Here is a 15,800-nt window from a genome sequence, read left to right as displayed (position 1 = left end):
AAACAACCATAACAAAATTGCCATCATGTGGCCATATTTGAAACAAAGTGACGTGCATATCTATGACATTGGTCAATGTCCTTGTACCAACTTTGAATAAATTCGCTGGATACACGTCTGAGTTATGGTTCCGGACATGAAAAAATCGGGAAAAAAAATGGCCACACGGCGGCCATATTGGATTGTATCACAAAACAAATCAATGTGCATATGTATGACATAGGTCAATGTCCTTGCACTAAGTTTGAATAAAATTGGTGAATAAAATCGTACGTGTCCAAAGGACATGAACAAATTGTAACAAAATGGCTGCCATGCAGCCATGTTGGATCATATCATGAAACAAATTGACGTACATATGTATGACATAGGTTAATGTCATTGTACAAACTTTGAATAAAATCGGTTGAGATATGCCTGAGTATTGTGGCTCTGTACATGAAAAAATCGTAACAAAATGGCCACACGGCAGCCATATTGGATCATATCACAAAACAAATTGACAGCATATCTATGACATTGGTCAATATCCTTGTACCAACTTCGAAAAAAATCGGTTGAAACATGTCTGACTTATGGCTCTGTACATGACAAAATCATAATAAAATGGCCTGCCTAGCGGCCATATTGGATTGTATCACAAAACAAATTGACGTGCATATGTATCACATAGGTCAATGTCCTTGTACCAACTTTGAATAAAATCGGTTGAGATATGTTTGAGTTATGGCTCTGTACATGAAAAAATTGTAACAAAATGGCCACACGGCAGCCATATTGGATCGTATCACAAAACAAATTGACATGCATATCTATTACAGTGGTCAATATCCTTGTACCAACTTTGAAAAAAATCGGTTGAAACATGTCTGACTTATGGCTCTGTACATGAAAAAATCGTAATAAAATGGCCGCCTGGCAGCCATATTGGATCGTATCACAAAACAAAGTGACGTGCATATCTATGACATTGGTCAATGTCCTTGTACCAACTTTGAATAAATTCAGTTGAAACATGTCTGAGTTATGGCTTTGTACATGAAAAAATCGTAATAAAATGGCCGCCTGGCAGCCATATTGGATCGTATCACAAAACAAATCGACATGCATATCTATGACATTGGTCAATGTCCTTGTACCAACTTTGAATAAATTCAGTTGAAACATGTCTGAGTTATGGCTTTGTACATGAAAAATCGTAATAAAATGGCCGCCTGGCAGCCATATTGGATCGTATCACAAAAACAAATCGACATGCATATCTATGACATTGGTCAATGTCCTTGTACCAACTTTGAATAAAATCGGTTGAAACATGTCTGAGTTATGGCTTTGTACATGAAAAAATCGTAATAAAATGGCCGCCTGGCGGCCATATTGGATCGTATCACAAAACAAATCGACGTGCATCTGTATGACATATGAAGTAATCCTTGTACCAAGTTTGAATGAAATCGCTCCTTGCATCTCTGAGATATCTGCGTGAACGGACGGACGCACGCACACACGCACGGACGGACGGACGGACGGACGCACGCACGGACGCACGCACGGACATGACCAAACCTATAAGTCCCCCCGGACGGTGTCCGTGGGGACAGCATGCCTTAATAAGGCAAAAGTAAATTTTGCCAACATATTGCAGTATAAAGCCATGCAGCAAAACTTTGTGTTAGCCTTGCTTTAGAATGACTAGACTATAACCCCACACTGTTCAAACATTTGCAAATACATGTAATTGAATTTGGTCCACCCCTAAACATGAGAACTGCCTGCAATCATGATAGTTTGAAATTCATTTTGTACAAAAGACATTCCATAATGGTAATCACACATAAGATTCATTCAATGACCTGAAAGATATGCCGTTATTTTAATTCTAGTATTGTGATTCAAGTGCACTATCAGTCTCTCTCGAAACAAAGTTTAGGTCCCTCTTACAAGAAGAAAATGACTGTAAAATCAACTTTCAACAAATTACCGGGTCAGTTTGTAGCTTGCCTCAGGCAGCCATTTTTCCATCTTCTGAAGTATGTGACACTAGTGGTAATAGGAAAGGATAATACAGGCATCACTGCCCCAGGAAAACAGCATATCTGCCTTTCCTTGATGTTGTAGCTGTACCATATGCTACAAATAGTAATTCACTATGTAACAACACTTGCACTAACCCATGACAATGACATGTTTGGTACAATGTGTCCTTCTGTATTGTTTTGGGAGACTATGACATTGTTCTTTCTTTCCTTTATGATGATTTTTGATGGTTATTTTTATTATAAAATGATAAAAACAACAACAACAACAAAAACAACAACAACAACAACACTAATTATTATCATTATTACCATTGAATTCTATATTTCATTGTTAATGTGGAAAGGTTCATTTTCATCCAAATATTTATAATGACAATTGAAAGAAAGGTGTCTTCATAAAATAAATGTACATTAATCATTACAATGTGCCATACATGTCCAAATAAAATGACAGATGCTAGAATAATGAACTTATTGTTCACTATCCAGAAATTTTGAAATGAATTTTGAAGTCCATGTACCAACAAATACTGAAATAATCTTCAAATTTATTTGTCATATCACTGATGTACATGTTGGTCACACGTTGAGGATGGATGTATTGGCAAACAACATGTAAAGCCGGACAACATAGAAAAGGCCCGCAACAGCTGGGAGAGATCACATTCCAATATTTGTAGATAATATAATCCTGTAGAAAATTATTTCTAAAAGGCACAGACATTTTATGAGGTAACACAGGATTATATCACATACCTTTTTATCAATACTGTATTTTAAACATGTAGAATTTCATGTTTATACTTTTTTCAATATAGGTTTGTCAAATTTTGTTATCTTAATATTTTAATTTTTAATATTAATACACCTATGAAATCAAAGAATTGAAAGGAAAATCATATCATGGAATTAAAATGAAAAAATGTATGATATTGAGTAGAGGACCATTGATGACACCATCTCTTATCTCTACCTATCATGCAAGCAAGTGTGGATAAAACAACAATTTCACTGCATACTTGAACTTTCACCTGTATTTATGATTCGTTCTACGTCCTTCCACTCGTTTTTGCATTATGTTATAAATTGTAAGATTCATCATTCACAAAGTACCCTGAAGTTATTAATAAAAAAAAAAAAAATTTGTTCCTGATCAATGCCAGTATCGTTTCAAAACCTACGCTTCACAATTTTTTCTTGCCCTCTTCAGTGATCAGGATATTTTTCGCATTTTCACACGAACAGCTGACACCAAAACCTCCATGATTCTAAATATCCTATCAATGAGATTGAATAGACTCTTTGTGTAGGACTGCTCTCCCTTTATACAAATAAAATACTCAGAGGGGGTTTCAATTTGATTTTTGTTTTGTTTTGCATATTTAAATACACCTGTACAGTTTTCTTTTCATACAGAATGCAGCCAAGGACAAATTAACTCCATTATAACTTTTCACTTCTGTGTAGGCTGAAAATGGTACATTGGCTGTTGGGCCAAGGACCAAGAGTTGGTAAATATGCTGATCCCAGTTTTCCTATTGATACGATGTTTCATCAGTTCAAAGCTTGAAAAATACTGCTATATATGACACAGCAGCGCGCTTCTGGTTGAACAACGAGTGAAAATACCACAAACATTAGGGAGAAATTATAGAAATTTGCAATTGTCACTGCACTTTAACAGAAAGCTTTACAATTAGAGCATATTGACAGTAAATAGTAGTAAAGGTAATAATTAATTTATTAGGTTGTACTGTTTGACCATCTGGTTTGCTCATTTGCATATCAGCCATTGTAGATAATTTCTCTTGACTATTTTGATTCATTTTCTTGATTTATTGCACTCACTTGCATATTTCTTATTTGCAAACATCAATTTGATTTGAATAATCTCAAGTTTGTGTCAAAACAGGAATATTTCTACGAAGTTTCAAATTCCTAAGGCTAGTAGTTTGTAAATTTGCAATTTTTGACCATTTTGCATAATTTGTTTTGCTCACTTGAGTATAGCCATTAATTCAAGTGTGATTTGAACAAGGACATCTAAATGTCACTGAGAAGATCTGCACTAGCTTCTGAGGTCTTTTTTTTGACCGTTTTTAAGCTCTGTTTTTCTCATTTGCAGAAAAGTAATCTTATCAGCTTGGTAGGTTAACACTTAAATATAATCAAAATAGAGGTATGTACCCCCCAAATTTCACATTTATATCGCTCATGTGCATATCAGTCATTCTACCAACTTTGGTTAAACAACATTGTATCTAACTGCTGTTAGGAAAATGGAAAGCAAATTTTAAAATTGTAAAGGAAGTATTTTATCAATTAGATATACAAGGTCACTGACAAATTATCTCATAAAACACATTAATTATGAATTTTTTCTTTCAATATCATCTATTCTATCTGATAATTTCCACCTGTCAATCATGAAAACTGTCATTCACACATAGGAGAAGATTTTTGATTGATTTGCAGGTTTCAAATCTCTACCTTGATACCATACTTCTAAAATTTGTGCTGGTAAAATGTACGTGATTGCTGAGTATTAAAAGTAGCAGAAAAGTTGTCAACACTATTAACCATGCATACAACATCAATATACTGCATCACTTGGCAATACCGTATATCACTACCATTATTCACCTAAGGCTGACGTGTTGACTTAAAACAAATTCCACTTGATCACTGGTTCTAACCCTGTACCTATTTTTCAGTACTTCATGGGGATTTTCTCTGCTGGACTCACAGACACATAAAGAATGGCTATTCAGATTGCCTACTGTGACAAATTAGCATAGGTGAGAAGAGTTTGGAGCTAAGACCTTGTTCGGTCCACTATTACCATAGCCTTTAATTGTTCAATTCCTTTCAAGATGGAGTATGAGAAACAAAAAAATATTACTGTGTTTGGAAAAAATTTCAGTTTCCCCTGTCTTGCAATAAACATTTCAGGACATTGATCGAGAAAAGGCTGGACCGAAACATTACTATTAACACAAAAACTAACATAGACAAATAATTATTACACTACTAAATTTCCAAACTTAAATAAAATCTTGAGGTATTATTGTGTAGCGGAAGAAAAATAGGACAATTGTATAGGAGATCAAGGGATGCCTAGATGTTGTAAGAAAGTGATAAATTAACATCATGGTGTTATGCAGGGCAGCCGAATACTTGCACATACTAAGCTGGAAAGGTATCTGACATTTATAAATGGCATTATATATAGTAGATACAACAAAGCATATGGACAGACCTTATTTATAATTCGAAAAAGACTAATAAATGCGAAATGGTTGAAAAGATCATTTCAAAGATAAATGAAGGTATATGACACAGAAAAAGGTTTCCTGCCAAAGCTGATGTGTTACTTTATGACTTTTTGGTATTAACCCTTTGAATGCCAAAGTCTCTTTTTGTCATGTTTATAAAATAAACCCCAGTCAATTTTTCTCAGATTTTTGCCAAAATTTGAGAAAAAACTATAGCCAATGAAATGTGACGTCCATTTGGTCCAAAATTATCAAAACAATACAGAAAAAATCATAAAAAATGGTAAAATTTTGCACTAAAATTTTGGCGGGAGAAAATTACAGCACTCAAAGGGTTAATATATATTCTAACCTGAAGGACAATAGTCTTTTCTTATTGTCTGCTCAGTCATACGAATTACATAATGTTGTTGTTGTGTCAGTTAATACATGACCTTAGATGACTATTGATCGTGGCATGTGAAAATTATCAACATCTTGTTGATGATTTCTATCAGATAACTCGAACAACACACTAGGGGAACCTTGGTCAACTCTATGTATTGATTATTTTGATCACTGGACAGCTCTTCTTATAAGTAAGGAAAGAGCTGTAAATATTATCTGAAATCAGTAATTTATTGCTTATTAAACTTGTACTTGACTGTGGAAAACCTGGTATTACATATCTCTGCTGCATTTTTTCAAAGAATACAATGAAAATGATATGATTCTATGTGTGAAAACAATCTCAAATTTACATATGCAAACTTTATGTTGATTTGAAGGAATCTGAATGAGGGCATTCCTAGGAATCTATAGAGAAAGTTGAAGGCTTTCAGATGGAGGTATCACTATCAGATATGTTTTGACTAAAAAATAATATTTAGTTCCAAATACAATGTGTTATAATAATATATTGCATATTTAAAATAACTATTTTGTTATGAATAGTTTTCAATGAGATTATCCAAAGGAGACTAAAAACTAATTTCAAAGCTACAAAGCTACCAGATTAGCATTTTCGTTGGAGATTTCTGGTGGAAAATTATGAATTTGCAAAAATGGGCTAATTTGCAGCATCTCAGAAGCTGTTATCCGATAGGTTGGCTTAATCTGACCGTTATAATTGAATAATACAAATAGACTCCCTAAGTTGCTGTGAATAGTGACAATCGACCAATCAGATATAGCCATCTGAGCATGCTGCACATCAGCAGATGATTTAAATGCAAATTATCCCAACTAGTTGAACAAAAATTTTGAATGAGGTCATCATAAAGAAGCTATGAGCCAAATTTTAAAGCTGTCTGAAAAACACTTTCAGAGAAGATTTGAAGTAAAAATGATTGTAAATTATTAATATCTGCAAATGTTATTCTAATTTGAACAACACCAACAAGGGTATCCCCAGGAAGCTACAAATAAACTTTGAAAAGCTATTGGACCTGCAGTATTAGAGAAGGTGTTTTAACATTAGGGGAAGGCTGCATTAACTTGTATGGTACCTGAAACCCGAGTCCTTGCCTGACCAACTCGGGTGACAAACAGAAGACTTTTAATCCCCAAGGTGTGAATGTTCCATTGTTATGTTTATCTAATCCAGCTGGTGCCATTGTAGTGCCATTGTAGGAAAGGCAGGTCTGTGAAATTGATCCTTTAGGGAAGTCGGGTATTCCTAAGTTAATGGAGGTTTCCCGTAATGATAAATAATGACATAACAAGCCAAACAACTTTTTGAATTTCATGTGCATTTCATCATCATTTGAACAAAATCCTTTTGAAATTATCCCTTGCATTAGTGATGGAAAGCTATTTCATTAGATAGACAACTTTGTCAACCTACGAGTATAAACACTTTGAAAATATTGAATATTTTATGAAAGAAAAACATTTGGAGTTTTTCGTCACTCTTGAAGTACAAGGCATTCAGCAGCGATGGATTCTTTACATGTTTAATAAAGAGAATGGTGATAGTGGAGAGTGTGTGGTATCAAGTGTTTGACAGTGATATTCCTTCCAATCTTTCCGATACAATCGCCTGAGGGTGTAATCATCATTTTGGCTCATATTCCACTTCTTTAATTTTCTCAGCCTTCAGGCAAAGTGTTCACAATTGGCTTTATATACCTTTTACCTTTTATACCTTCTGTGCTGCTTTTTAGCTAAAATTTCACATTTCATATATACTACAACCAAGCAAGCAAGCTTGTTTAGTATCTTTGTGCAACAATGTCTCTCGTCTTTGTCTCAATATAATGACATGAGTTTGTCAAAATATCAGAAAATACAGGTGGAACGGTAGCTGTCACTTTTGATGATTTCTTTGCTACCTTTGTTTAAAGGGGCAGTCCTCAATCCCTGGTTCTTGCATTAAAGGGGCAGTCCTCAATCCCTGGTTCTCGCAGTAGTCCTTGTTGACATTTGGTATTTACTGTCATAGTGTTTGCCCTTTTTTTTTCCATTGAAATTTTTATCAAGTTAGTCAATTTACTTTTAGACAAAGCTGATAAATGACCTGCCCCTTCAAATCGTGCATTACAGCCCCTGTTGATTTTTTCAACCTTCTGATCTAGAAGGGGTACCCAGTAGGCGTAGCTGGTCATCCGGCCTCTTGGAAAGGTCAACAATGAAACAAACTGAGCTTCTTAAGTTCAGGTCTCACCTTGTCACATTGAAACTACACTGCTGTAAAGACTTTGAGCTGACAATGGATGACACAAGTCTTCAAAAAGCTTTCAAATGTGAAAAATCAAACAGATAATTTCCAAAAATAGTGACAATGTCACTGGTCGCTCCCATATAGTTATCAAAACAAGCTAAAATCAAGCTAAAAGATTTTTTTATCACAAATAGAAACAATTCCCCAATAAAATAAAATTATACAAATTTCACCAGAATTTGATCAAATCTTACTGACGTCACCCGTAAAAACCTCTACACTAAGTTTCAACTCAATCGGACGTGTGGTTTCAGAGTTAAAAAAAAATTTTTGATCAAAAATGAAAAAACAGCCAAAAAATGCAAATATTCAAATTTCACCACGATTTGCCCAGATTTGGGAAAGGTCACCCTATGCACTTCCATACCAAGTTTCAAATCAATCAGACTTGTGGTTTCAGAGAAGAAGATTTTTTGACCAAAAATGGGAGAAAATTACAAAAAAATTCATGAAAAATAGCAGTCCAAGATACTGACCCAAGATGTGCACAATCATTTCAGGTCAGCCCAAAGTACTTACATGCTAATTTTTCATCTAATCTGCTCAGTGGCTATTGAGATTTTCAATAAAATGTAAACTTGTAAACATATATACATATGGCTATGGGAGCTAACAAACGACCCAATGGTCGACAGAGCTCTGCTGTGTTATGAAGAGAGCAACGTTTTGTGACATATGTATTGATGAAGAAGGTTGAGATCTTTGATAGCTCATTTCAGGATGGCCTGACCTAAAATGGCAAAATTAGCTGCAAAAATACAAAATTGATGATTTCATCATAATTATGTATAAAAATGTATACCAAATATCAAAGCTATCACATGAGTAACTTTTGAGAAACAAATATTTTGACCAAAAACGGCAAAAAACTGACCCAAAAATACAAAAATTGAAGATTTCATCAAATTTCACTATATCACACTAAGAGAACCCCCAGGAACCTGTATACCAAATATCAAAGGCATCAGACAAGTAGTTTTTGAGAAACACATTTTTTGACCAAAAATGGCAAAAATTGCACCAAAAATACAAAATTGCAGATTTCATCATATATTCTGTATATCATATTTAGTTTATCTGTAGGAACCTGTATACCAAATATCAAAGCTGTCAGACGAGCGGTTTTGATGAAATAAATTTTTGACCAAAAATGACAAAAAAATTCCTTAAAAATACAGATTGGCTTATTTCATTACAATTTGAACAAATCCAAGTTGGGCTATCCCTAGGGACCTGTATACCAAATATCAAAGCTGTCAGACGAGCGTTTTGATGAAATAAATTTTTGACCAAAAATGACAAAAAAATTCCTTAAAAATACAGATTTGCTTATTTCATCACAATTTGAACAAATCCAAGTTGGGCTATCCCTAGGGACCTGTATACCAAATATCAAAGCTGTCAGACAAGCGGTTTTGATGAAATAAATTTTTGACCAAAAATGACAAAAAAATTCCTTAAAAATACAGATTTGCATATTTCATCACAATTTGACAAATCCAAGTTGGGTTATCCTAGGGACCTGTATACCAAATATCAAAGCTGTCTGACCAGCGGTTATGAAGAAGGAGATTTTTTACCAAAAACGCCTTTTTTGGCACTAATTTGCATATTTTTGGCAATGACAACTTCATTTGAACAAAATCTCATCTACAGCCCATCATCCATGTACACACCAAATATCAAGATGAAATGTGCAGCGGTTTTGGAGTTTTTGATGTTGACGGACAGACATACAGACATACAGACATACAGACATACAGACATACATACATACAGACATTTTCCTAGCCTATAAGAATAGCTTCCATTGCCATATATACATATGGCTATGGGAGCTAAAAATAGATTTAATTTTTTTTTCCCGGTGCCATGCACCAGGCTTTACTTTCTTCAAAATTTTTTATTGGCCAGCATGACAATAAAACATAAAAACCTCATCTTTGGAACTGTCTCTGTTTTAATGCATAATTTCCTTTGGGTATTTGTGCCATGAACATGCAGTTAAGTGATGTAAATGAGAAAGCTGAGTACGGTCACTGTTAATCCCATGAGTCCTGTTTTCCAACACTCTTACAGGTGTTTGATAGAACGTTGCAGGAAACACATCCGAGTGTCACCACACTAAGTGGTTTTTACGGTCAGGTAACTTGTCAAAACATTTGACAAAACGATAGGATAGAAGTCACGGTGGTTTTATTGTTGTGCCAAACAACCTGGTTCCATTCCTCATGGAGACATTGATGTGTTTGCTATCAGGCATATATCATAAACTGTAGACCATTTCACTGATACAATCAAAACACAATCAAAGTGTGCGCATGGAAGTTGTGAAAGAAATAAAAATTGCCCACTCTATGCATCGTGAAGTAAAGTGGTTGCTGATGTTGTCACTGAAGGTCATTGCAGGCAAAACATCACTTTCTGGTGAATGGGTTGATAGAAATGGAAGATAAAAGTATCCTGCTCTTGGTACAGCTATGAATATAACATCCCTGTAAGGCCTTAATCCTTTGAGCACCAAAGTCAATTTTTATCACCTTTATAATTTTAATACCTCGGTCAATTTTTTTCAGATTTTCCACCAAATTTTGATAAAAAAATGTTGCAAATTAAGTGATGTCCATTTGGTCAAAAATAATAAACAGAATTACAGAAAAATTCATAAAGTTGGTAAAATGTTGCACAAATTTTGGTGGGAAGAAATTACAGTACTCAAAGGGTTAACTGAGCTCTGATAGCATGGCAGTGAAGGATTAATATTGCATCTTTCAATTTATTACTTACACATCTTGGGTTCCGCAAAATTACTATCAATACTCAATCACAGTCATCCATTACTTTTTGAAAATCATAGTTGGTCCTCTTATCAGATGCAAAGTAGCTTCTTTCACATTCTTTTGATGCAAAACCTGACAAATCATATCCATAAAAAATTTGCAAGACCATGAGAATTGTTGACAACCTTTGGCATATGTTTTCTTTGGATTTTTATAGTTTTACAAGTATAAAAGATACAAAAGATAACAAAGAATGACATTTCCAAAAATGTGTGTTCATGTGTTATATTTTTTTCATATTTGTTAAAATGGAAACACTATAGAAACCTTAAATTTCCTTCATTCCACAGCATAATTGGCACATTTTTGAAATACTCACAGGACACTCTGAACTCTGCAGTTACATTAAACTTCCGTCCATCCACTTCTATATGGACAACACATGTATAGAGTCCAGCGTTGGCATCGTTAGCATCGACTATCCATAGTGTGTTGTTATCATACACCACGACGTCATCTTTTCCATCCTGGTCAGTATCATAACCACCAGCACTGAAGAAGACATTGTCGTCTTGGTGCCACTGTACGACACTACTGTTTTCCACCCCAACTACTGTACAGTACAATTCTCTATTCTCACCAGCTTTGAGTTCCACTTCTCCAGGAGTTTCTATTTCTGTCAGAAAATAGGAAAAAAAAGAGATACATTTTAATTATGAAAATTGTCAAGCTAAACTTGATATTTATCTTGTATAGACACAAATGATTACTACATGAAGAACATATTTTATAAACAGAATCTTGTGTTGGCATAGGGTAAGACATAATTGCAACAGCATACGTGGTCACACTACTTGTGATTTGAGCGGCCTTTTGCAGTGTTTTCTCAGGGACGCGCGATTGCATGATTCCCCTCATCTTACCTAAATCTCCCTCAAAATAATCACGAACGGCATGCAATGTCACCCCCATCGATAATATCTTGAGATATTAATAACACACAAAGTCTTGATGGTGGCATTCTACGCCATGTACGTAACTGTTAAGTACACATGTTCAGTATACACAGTCACATATAGCCACATCTTGATGTTCACATTGTGTTTGTAGCTACTGCATTGTAACTTGGCAGTGCTTCCTCTATTTCATCCAAATCATCTTAAATAAACACAAATGCATGACGTCTCTTCCAGCTTCAAAATCTATCAACAGAAACTGAAGAACTATAAATCTAGACTTTGCATTCAGATTACACTTAAAAATTGTGTTTGAACTTGTATGCATGAACTGTGAATGATTTGAGTAAGCTTCTAGTATATCAAACATCAGGTACAGGATGAAATCACCCATCCACACTTCGAAATTCAGCACCATAATAAAAATTGAGCTAATCAAATTTTGAAAAACCTGAAGGCAGGTAGTGGGCTGACCTGCTGTGTGTTACATGCTACCTTTACTTGGCAAGGAAACTTGCATATACACCAAGAAAACGTCTGATGTATCAGTAAGATGCAACTCAAAACGACTTCAGTTCACAAAGTAGAACAATTATGGCTCTCCATCTAGTAGAACTGTCTCTCATCTTTGCAAGAATGCAATGCTCATGCTCAAGTCTGGGACATTCAGCTGATAGCAAACTCTTGTTTGGATGTTGCCGACATTGATAATCATCATTGTGTTTTCTTTCAGCAGCTATTACGCTATCAGCTTTGACTTTCAATTTCCGTTGTGTAAGTCTGATAATCCTCGTCGTCATAAAGCTTTGTATCCTATCTTTTAGTGATGCATTCTACTGTTGGGAAAATGAGATGGGAATCGCTTCTTTGTTTCATGTAAGAGACACTGGGACATGGCAAGAAGTCTGCGGTGTGAATTCGTAATATATAAAAAAAAATTACTTCAGAAAAGCAGCTGAGATTGATAAATGAGAATTGCTGTAATGATTGCCACAAATGAATTTGAGAACAAATTGTGCAAAGATGGGTGAAATACACCATCAAATCAAATAACGACGAAGCTGTTATTACTTTTTAAGTAAATTTCATTCAGAGCGAAACATTACGCTGGATTTAATTACCATAAAATCGGATGCATCGTAGTAAATGGACTAATTATCTGAATTTTCAATCAGAGCTAGAATGGCTTTGTAAAGGTCAATGAGATGACCACTTTAATTAATTGTAACTTTAACCATTGAAGCAAATACCAAATCAAGTGGAAATATTAGTGATGAGAAACCAGGCCAACAATAGATCTTGCTTCAGCTGTCAATTTGCACTGAGAAAAAAGTTGTTTGAGGATATTTTTGGTCACATACAGAATGGCTTTCTTTACAGGTACCTGACAGTATTACATTCTCTGAGACTCGTCCTCGGCTTAAGTGTAAAGGCATTGCTGAATATGGTCACAAAATATATCCCTCCATAGATATAGATGTGCACAGACTAATGGACAGGATAACGGCATTTGCTCTTCTATCTGATATTACAGACTGTGACCTACTACTACAATCTGTTTTGTTCTATATATTGCTGCTTATTAAGTGAACTCTGATGCAGTGAGGCCTTCATGCATTATAGCAATGGAGCGATTACAAGTGCAGCATTTATTCATCTGAAAGCATATATTATTCAAAAACATTTTGAAGGATGTATGATGAGACGTACGTGACTTCCCTTTGCTCTTGCAAAGTTAAACTCTCATTAAGAATCAGAGAAAAATCAAACATTTACTGTTGATTAAAGACATGTACAGGAGAATGCTTTATCTATGCTGCTGATTAATGGAAATAAACATCTATTTTGTGGCGCTTGGAAGATGCATTTCCCTGGAAAAAAATTCTATCAGTACTTGGTTTTCAGTCATGTTTAAGAATCAGCTAGCAACTAACTATTCTCTAAATTATGGATAACTCTATTTTGAAATGACAAGTAATGATTACAGATAGCGTACTGTGAACTATGAGATAACGAGAGCTATAGATTTGTGATGGATCAATTGAATTTGGATTCAGCTACAATGACTAATGTAGCTTGGTAAACACTAATTACCATAAAAGGCATTCAGACACTTGATAATCACCAACGTACAGTATTGCAAGTCATAATTTTTACATCGAAAGCTGGCTCACTTGTCAACCTCATACACTTCTTATTGACTGTTGTCCGGTCACTATTAGTGCAATTTTCCCGGAAACTATGCACAGGAACATTTCATATCACATGGCTTTCTTGTACTATTATTATACTGTCTTGTGGTTGTAATATAATATTCAATTTTATTAGATGGTCTGTGGAAGATGTGGTAAATGATACTTTCATGCATGCTCTGTTCTGTCTGAAACAAAGAAAGTTGGTACGGGGATATGAATTTTCTGAAACAAATATGGAATGGTTGAAGTGCTTGCAGTCTGATAATCTGCATGCACTTACCTGCTGTACTTGAGAGAAAAACGAAAACACCTAACTAAAGTAATGAAGGAATAGCTGTGTAACAAACCATGAAAATTGTCTTCCCGAACAGTTTTTGAAACTTCGAACAACAGAAAGTGAACTGTTGTGTGAGATAATTTGTTTTAGTCATGCATTTTGTGGTATTTCCTTGCTTTTCAATAAAATTGAAAGTTCTAAGGGGATCATTAGAATTCTAGAAACTGCTGCAGAACTGAATGTCAAAAGTTGTGAGTGGAGAAATAACAGTATCATATGACGTACAACAGGTAGGAAAGAGTTAAATGCAAAAGTGAAATGAAGAAATGTGTGACTTTCAATCTGTATTGCAATTGACGGTATAAATAAATGGTACATATTACCATAACATGTATGTGTATGCCATTTTAGGAAGCAGGTATGAGGAGATGGAGAGAGAGATCATGCTGCAGCAATTGAACTTCTTTACCTACAGTCCGGACCATGCTTCCTTCTTGATATTTTTTTTTAGTTTATTAATTATCACATTATTCTCATTAAAACAGCAATAAAACAACTAAATCAGGAATGTTGATCTAACACACAGCAGGGCATTTTCACACAGAAAAAAAATCACAACGCTTCTTGTGAATCCACATATTATGCATTCTTCCCATCATCCAATTTTTCTGCAATATTTTCACGCAAACAGCGCAACATTTCCCAATTTTTATCAGGCACATTTTTTGTGAGATGAAATATCTCCTCTGTCCACATCACATGGAAAGTATATTGTACAGAAAGTACCCGGTAGTATGCTGGTGGTTGTTTGCCAATGTAGAAACAAATATAACATCATTCATACCCAGTTTTCTTTGCCTGTATGGCGTTGATCAGTGAACTCTGATCAATGTTGAACCCTTTGTAAAGTGAGCAGTTTTTGTACTCAGTGGCTGTATTCGGTAAAAGGTGTGCAACTGCTTCTTCTTTGTTAGATGATAGATCAACACCAGGAAAAAGTAAATGCAGTGCGTAACTCGTCAGTGCCATCTAATTAGAACTATCTGTTGCTGAAATTGCCGCTGATTGTGGCTTTCAGAGAAAATAACACCACTTATCTATAATTTTCTTCATTTCTGCGGTTCACTTTGCTTTCCGAAAGGAACAGGTTTTTTTGTTCCTAATGATCTTTAGCAGCGGCTGTACTAACAACATGACGCATGTGATGGTAGGCCTTGACTTCTCATTAGCTTGCCTGAACTATCACAAACAACAAGAGTTTTTCACTGTATTACTGAAAATCCGGTAGATGTCAAAGGGACTTCGACAGCTAAAGAATGACAAAACATATCCATTCAATTACTGATGAGTCTTTCGACTAAAATACATCTTTGAGGTTTGGCTGGCTGTCCAATTCCAGAAATATACCGGTAATCATCCATTGATTAATAGGACAGCAGTTAAAAAGCTCATTGCCCCTAGACAATCTCTTACTCCCAATTGGCTTTGATTGTTTCAGCCTGATTGCTGTGATTTTATTAAAACGATGGCCAGAGGCTTGTATTTATTATGAGAAGTTCCTTTGAAAAAACGACAGA

The 15,800-nt window shown here is 35.0% G+C and overlaps 1 protein-coding gene across 1 annotated transcript in view; it reads right to left on the bottom strand.

The window, feature by feature from the left end:
• Window positions 1-15,800, bottom strand: part of LOC139121228 (uncharacterized) — a 109,785-nt gene that overhangs the window by 23,848 nt on the left and 70,137 nt on the right. The window contains exon 3 of the mRNA XM_070685933.1: window positions 11,175-11,471. Coding sequence (XP_070542034.1) covers window positions 11,175-11,471 — 297 coding nt within the window. The remainder of the gene's footprint in view (window positions 1-11,174; window positions 11,472-15,800) is intronic.

Source organism: Ptychodera flava, chromosome 21 (genome assembly GCF_041260155.1).
Source record: "Ptychodera flava strain L36383 chromosome 21, AS_Pfla_20210202, whole genome shotgun sequence".
In the NCBI taxonomy this organism is placed as follows: Eukaryota; Metazoa; Hemichordata; class Enteropneusta; family Ptychoderidae; genus Ptychodera; species Ptychodera flava.
The sequence above is the reverse complement of the archived record's forward strand: the minus strand, read 5'-3'. Positions and strand labels throughout refer to the sequence as shown.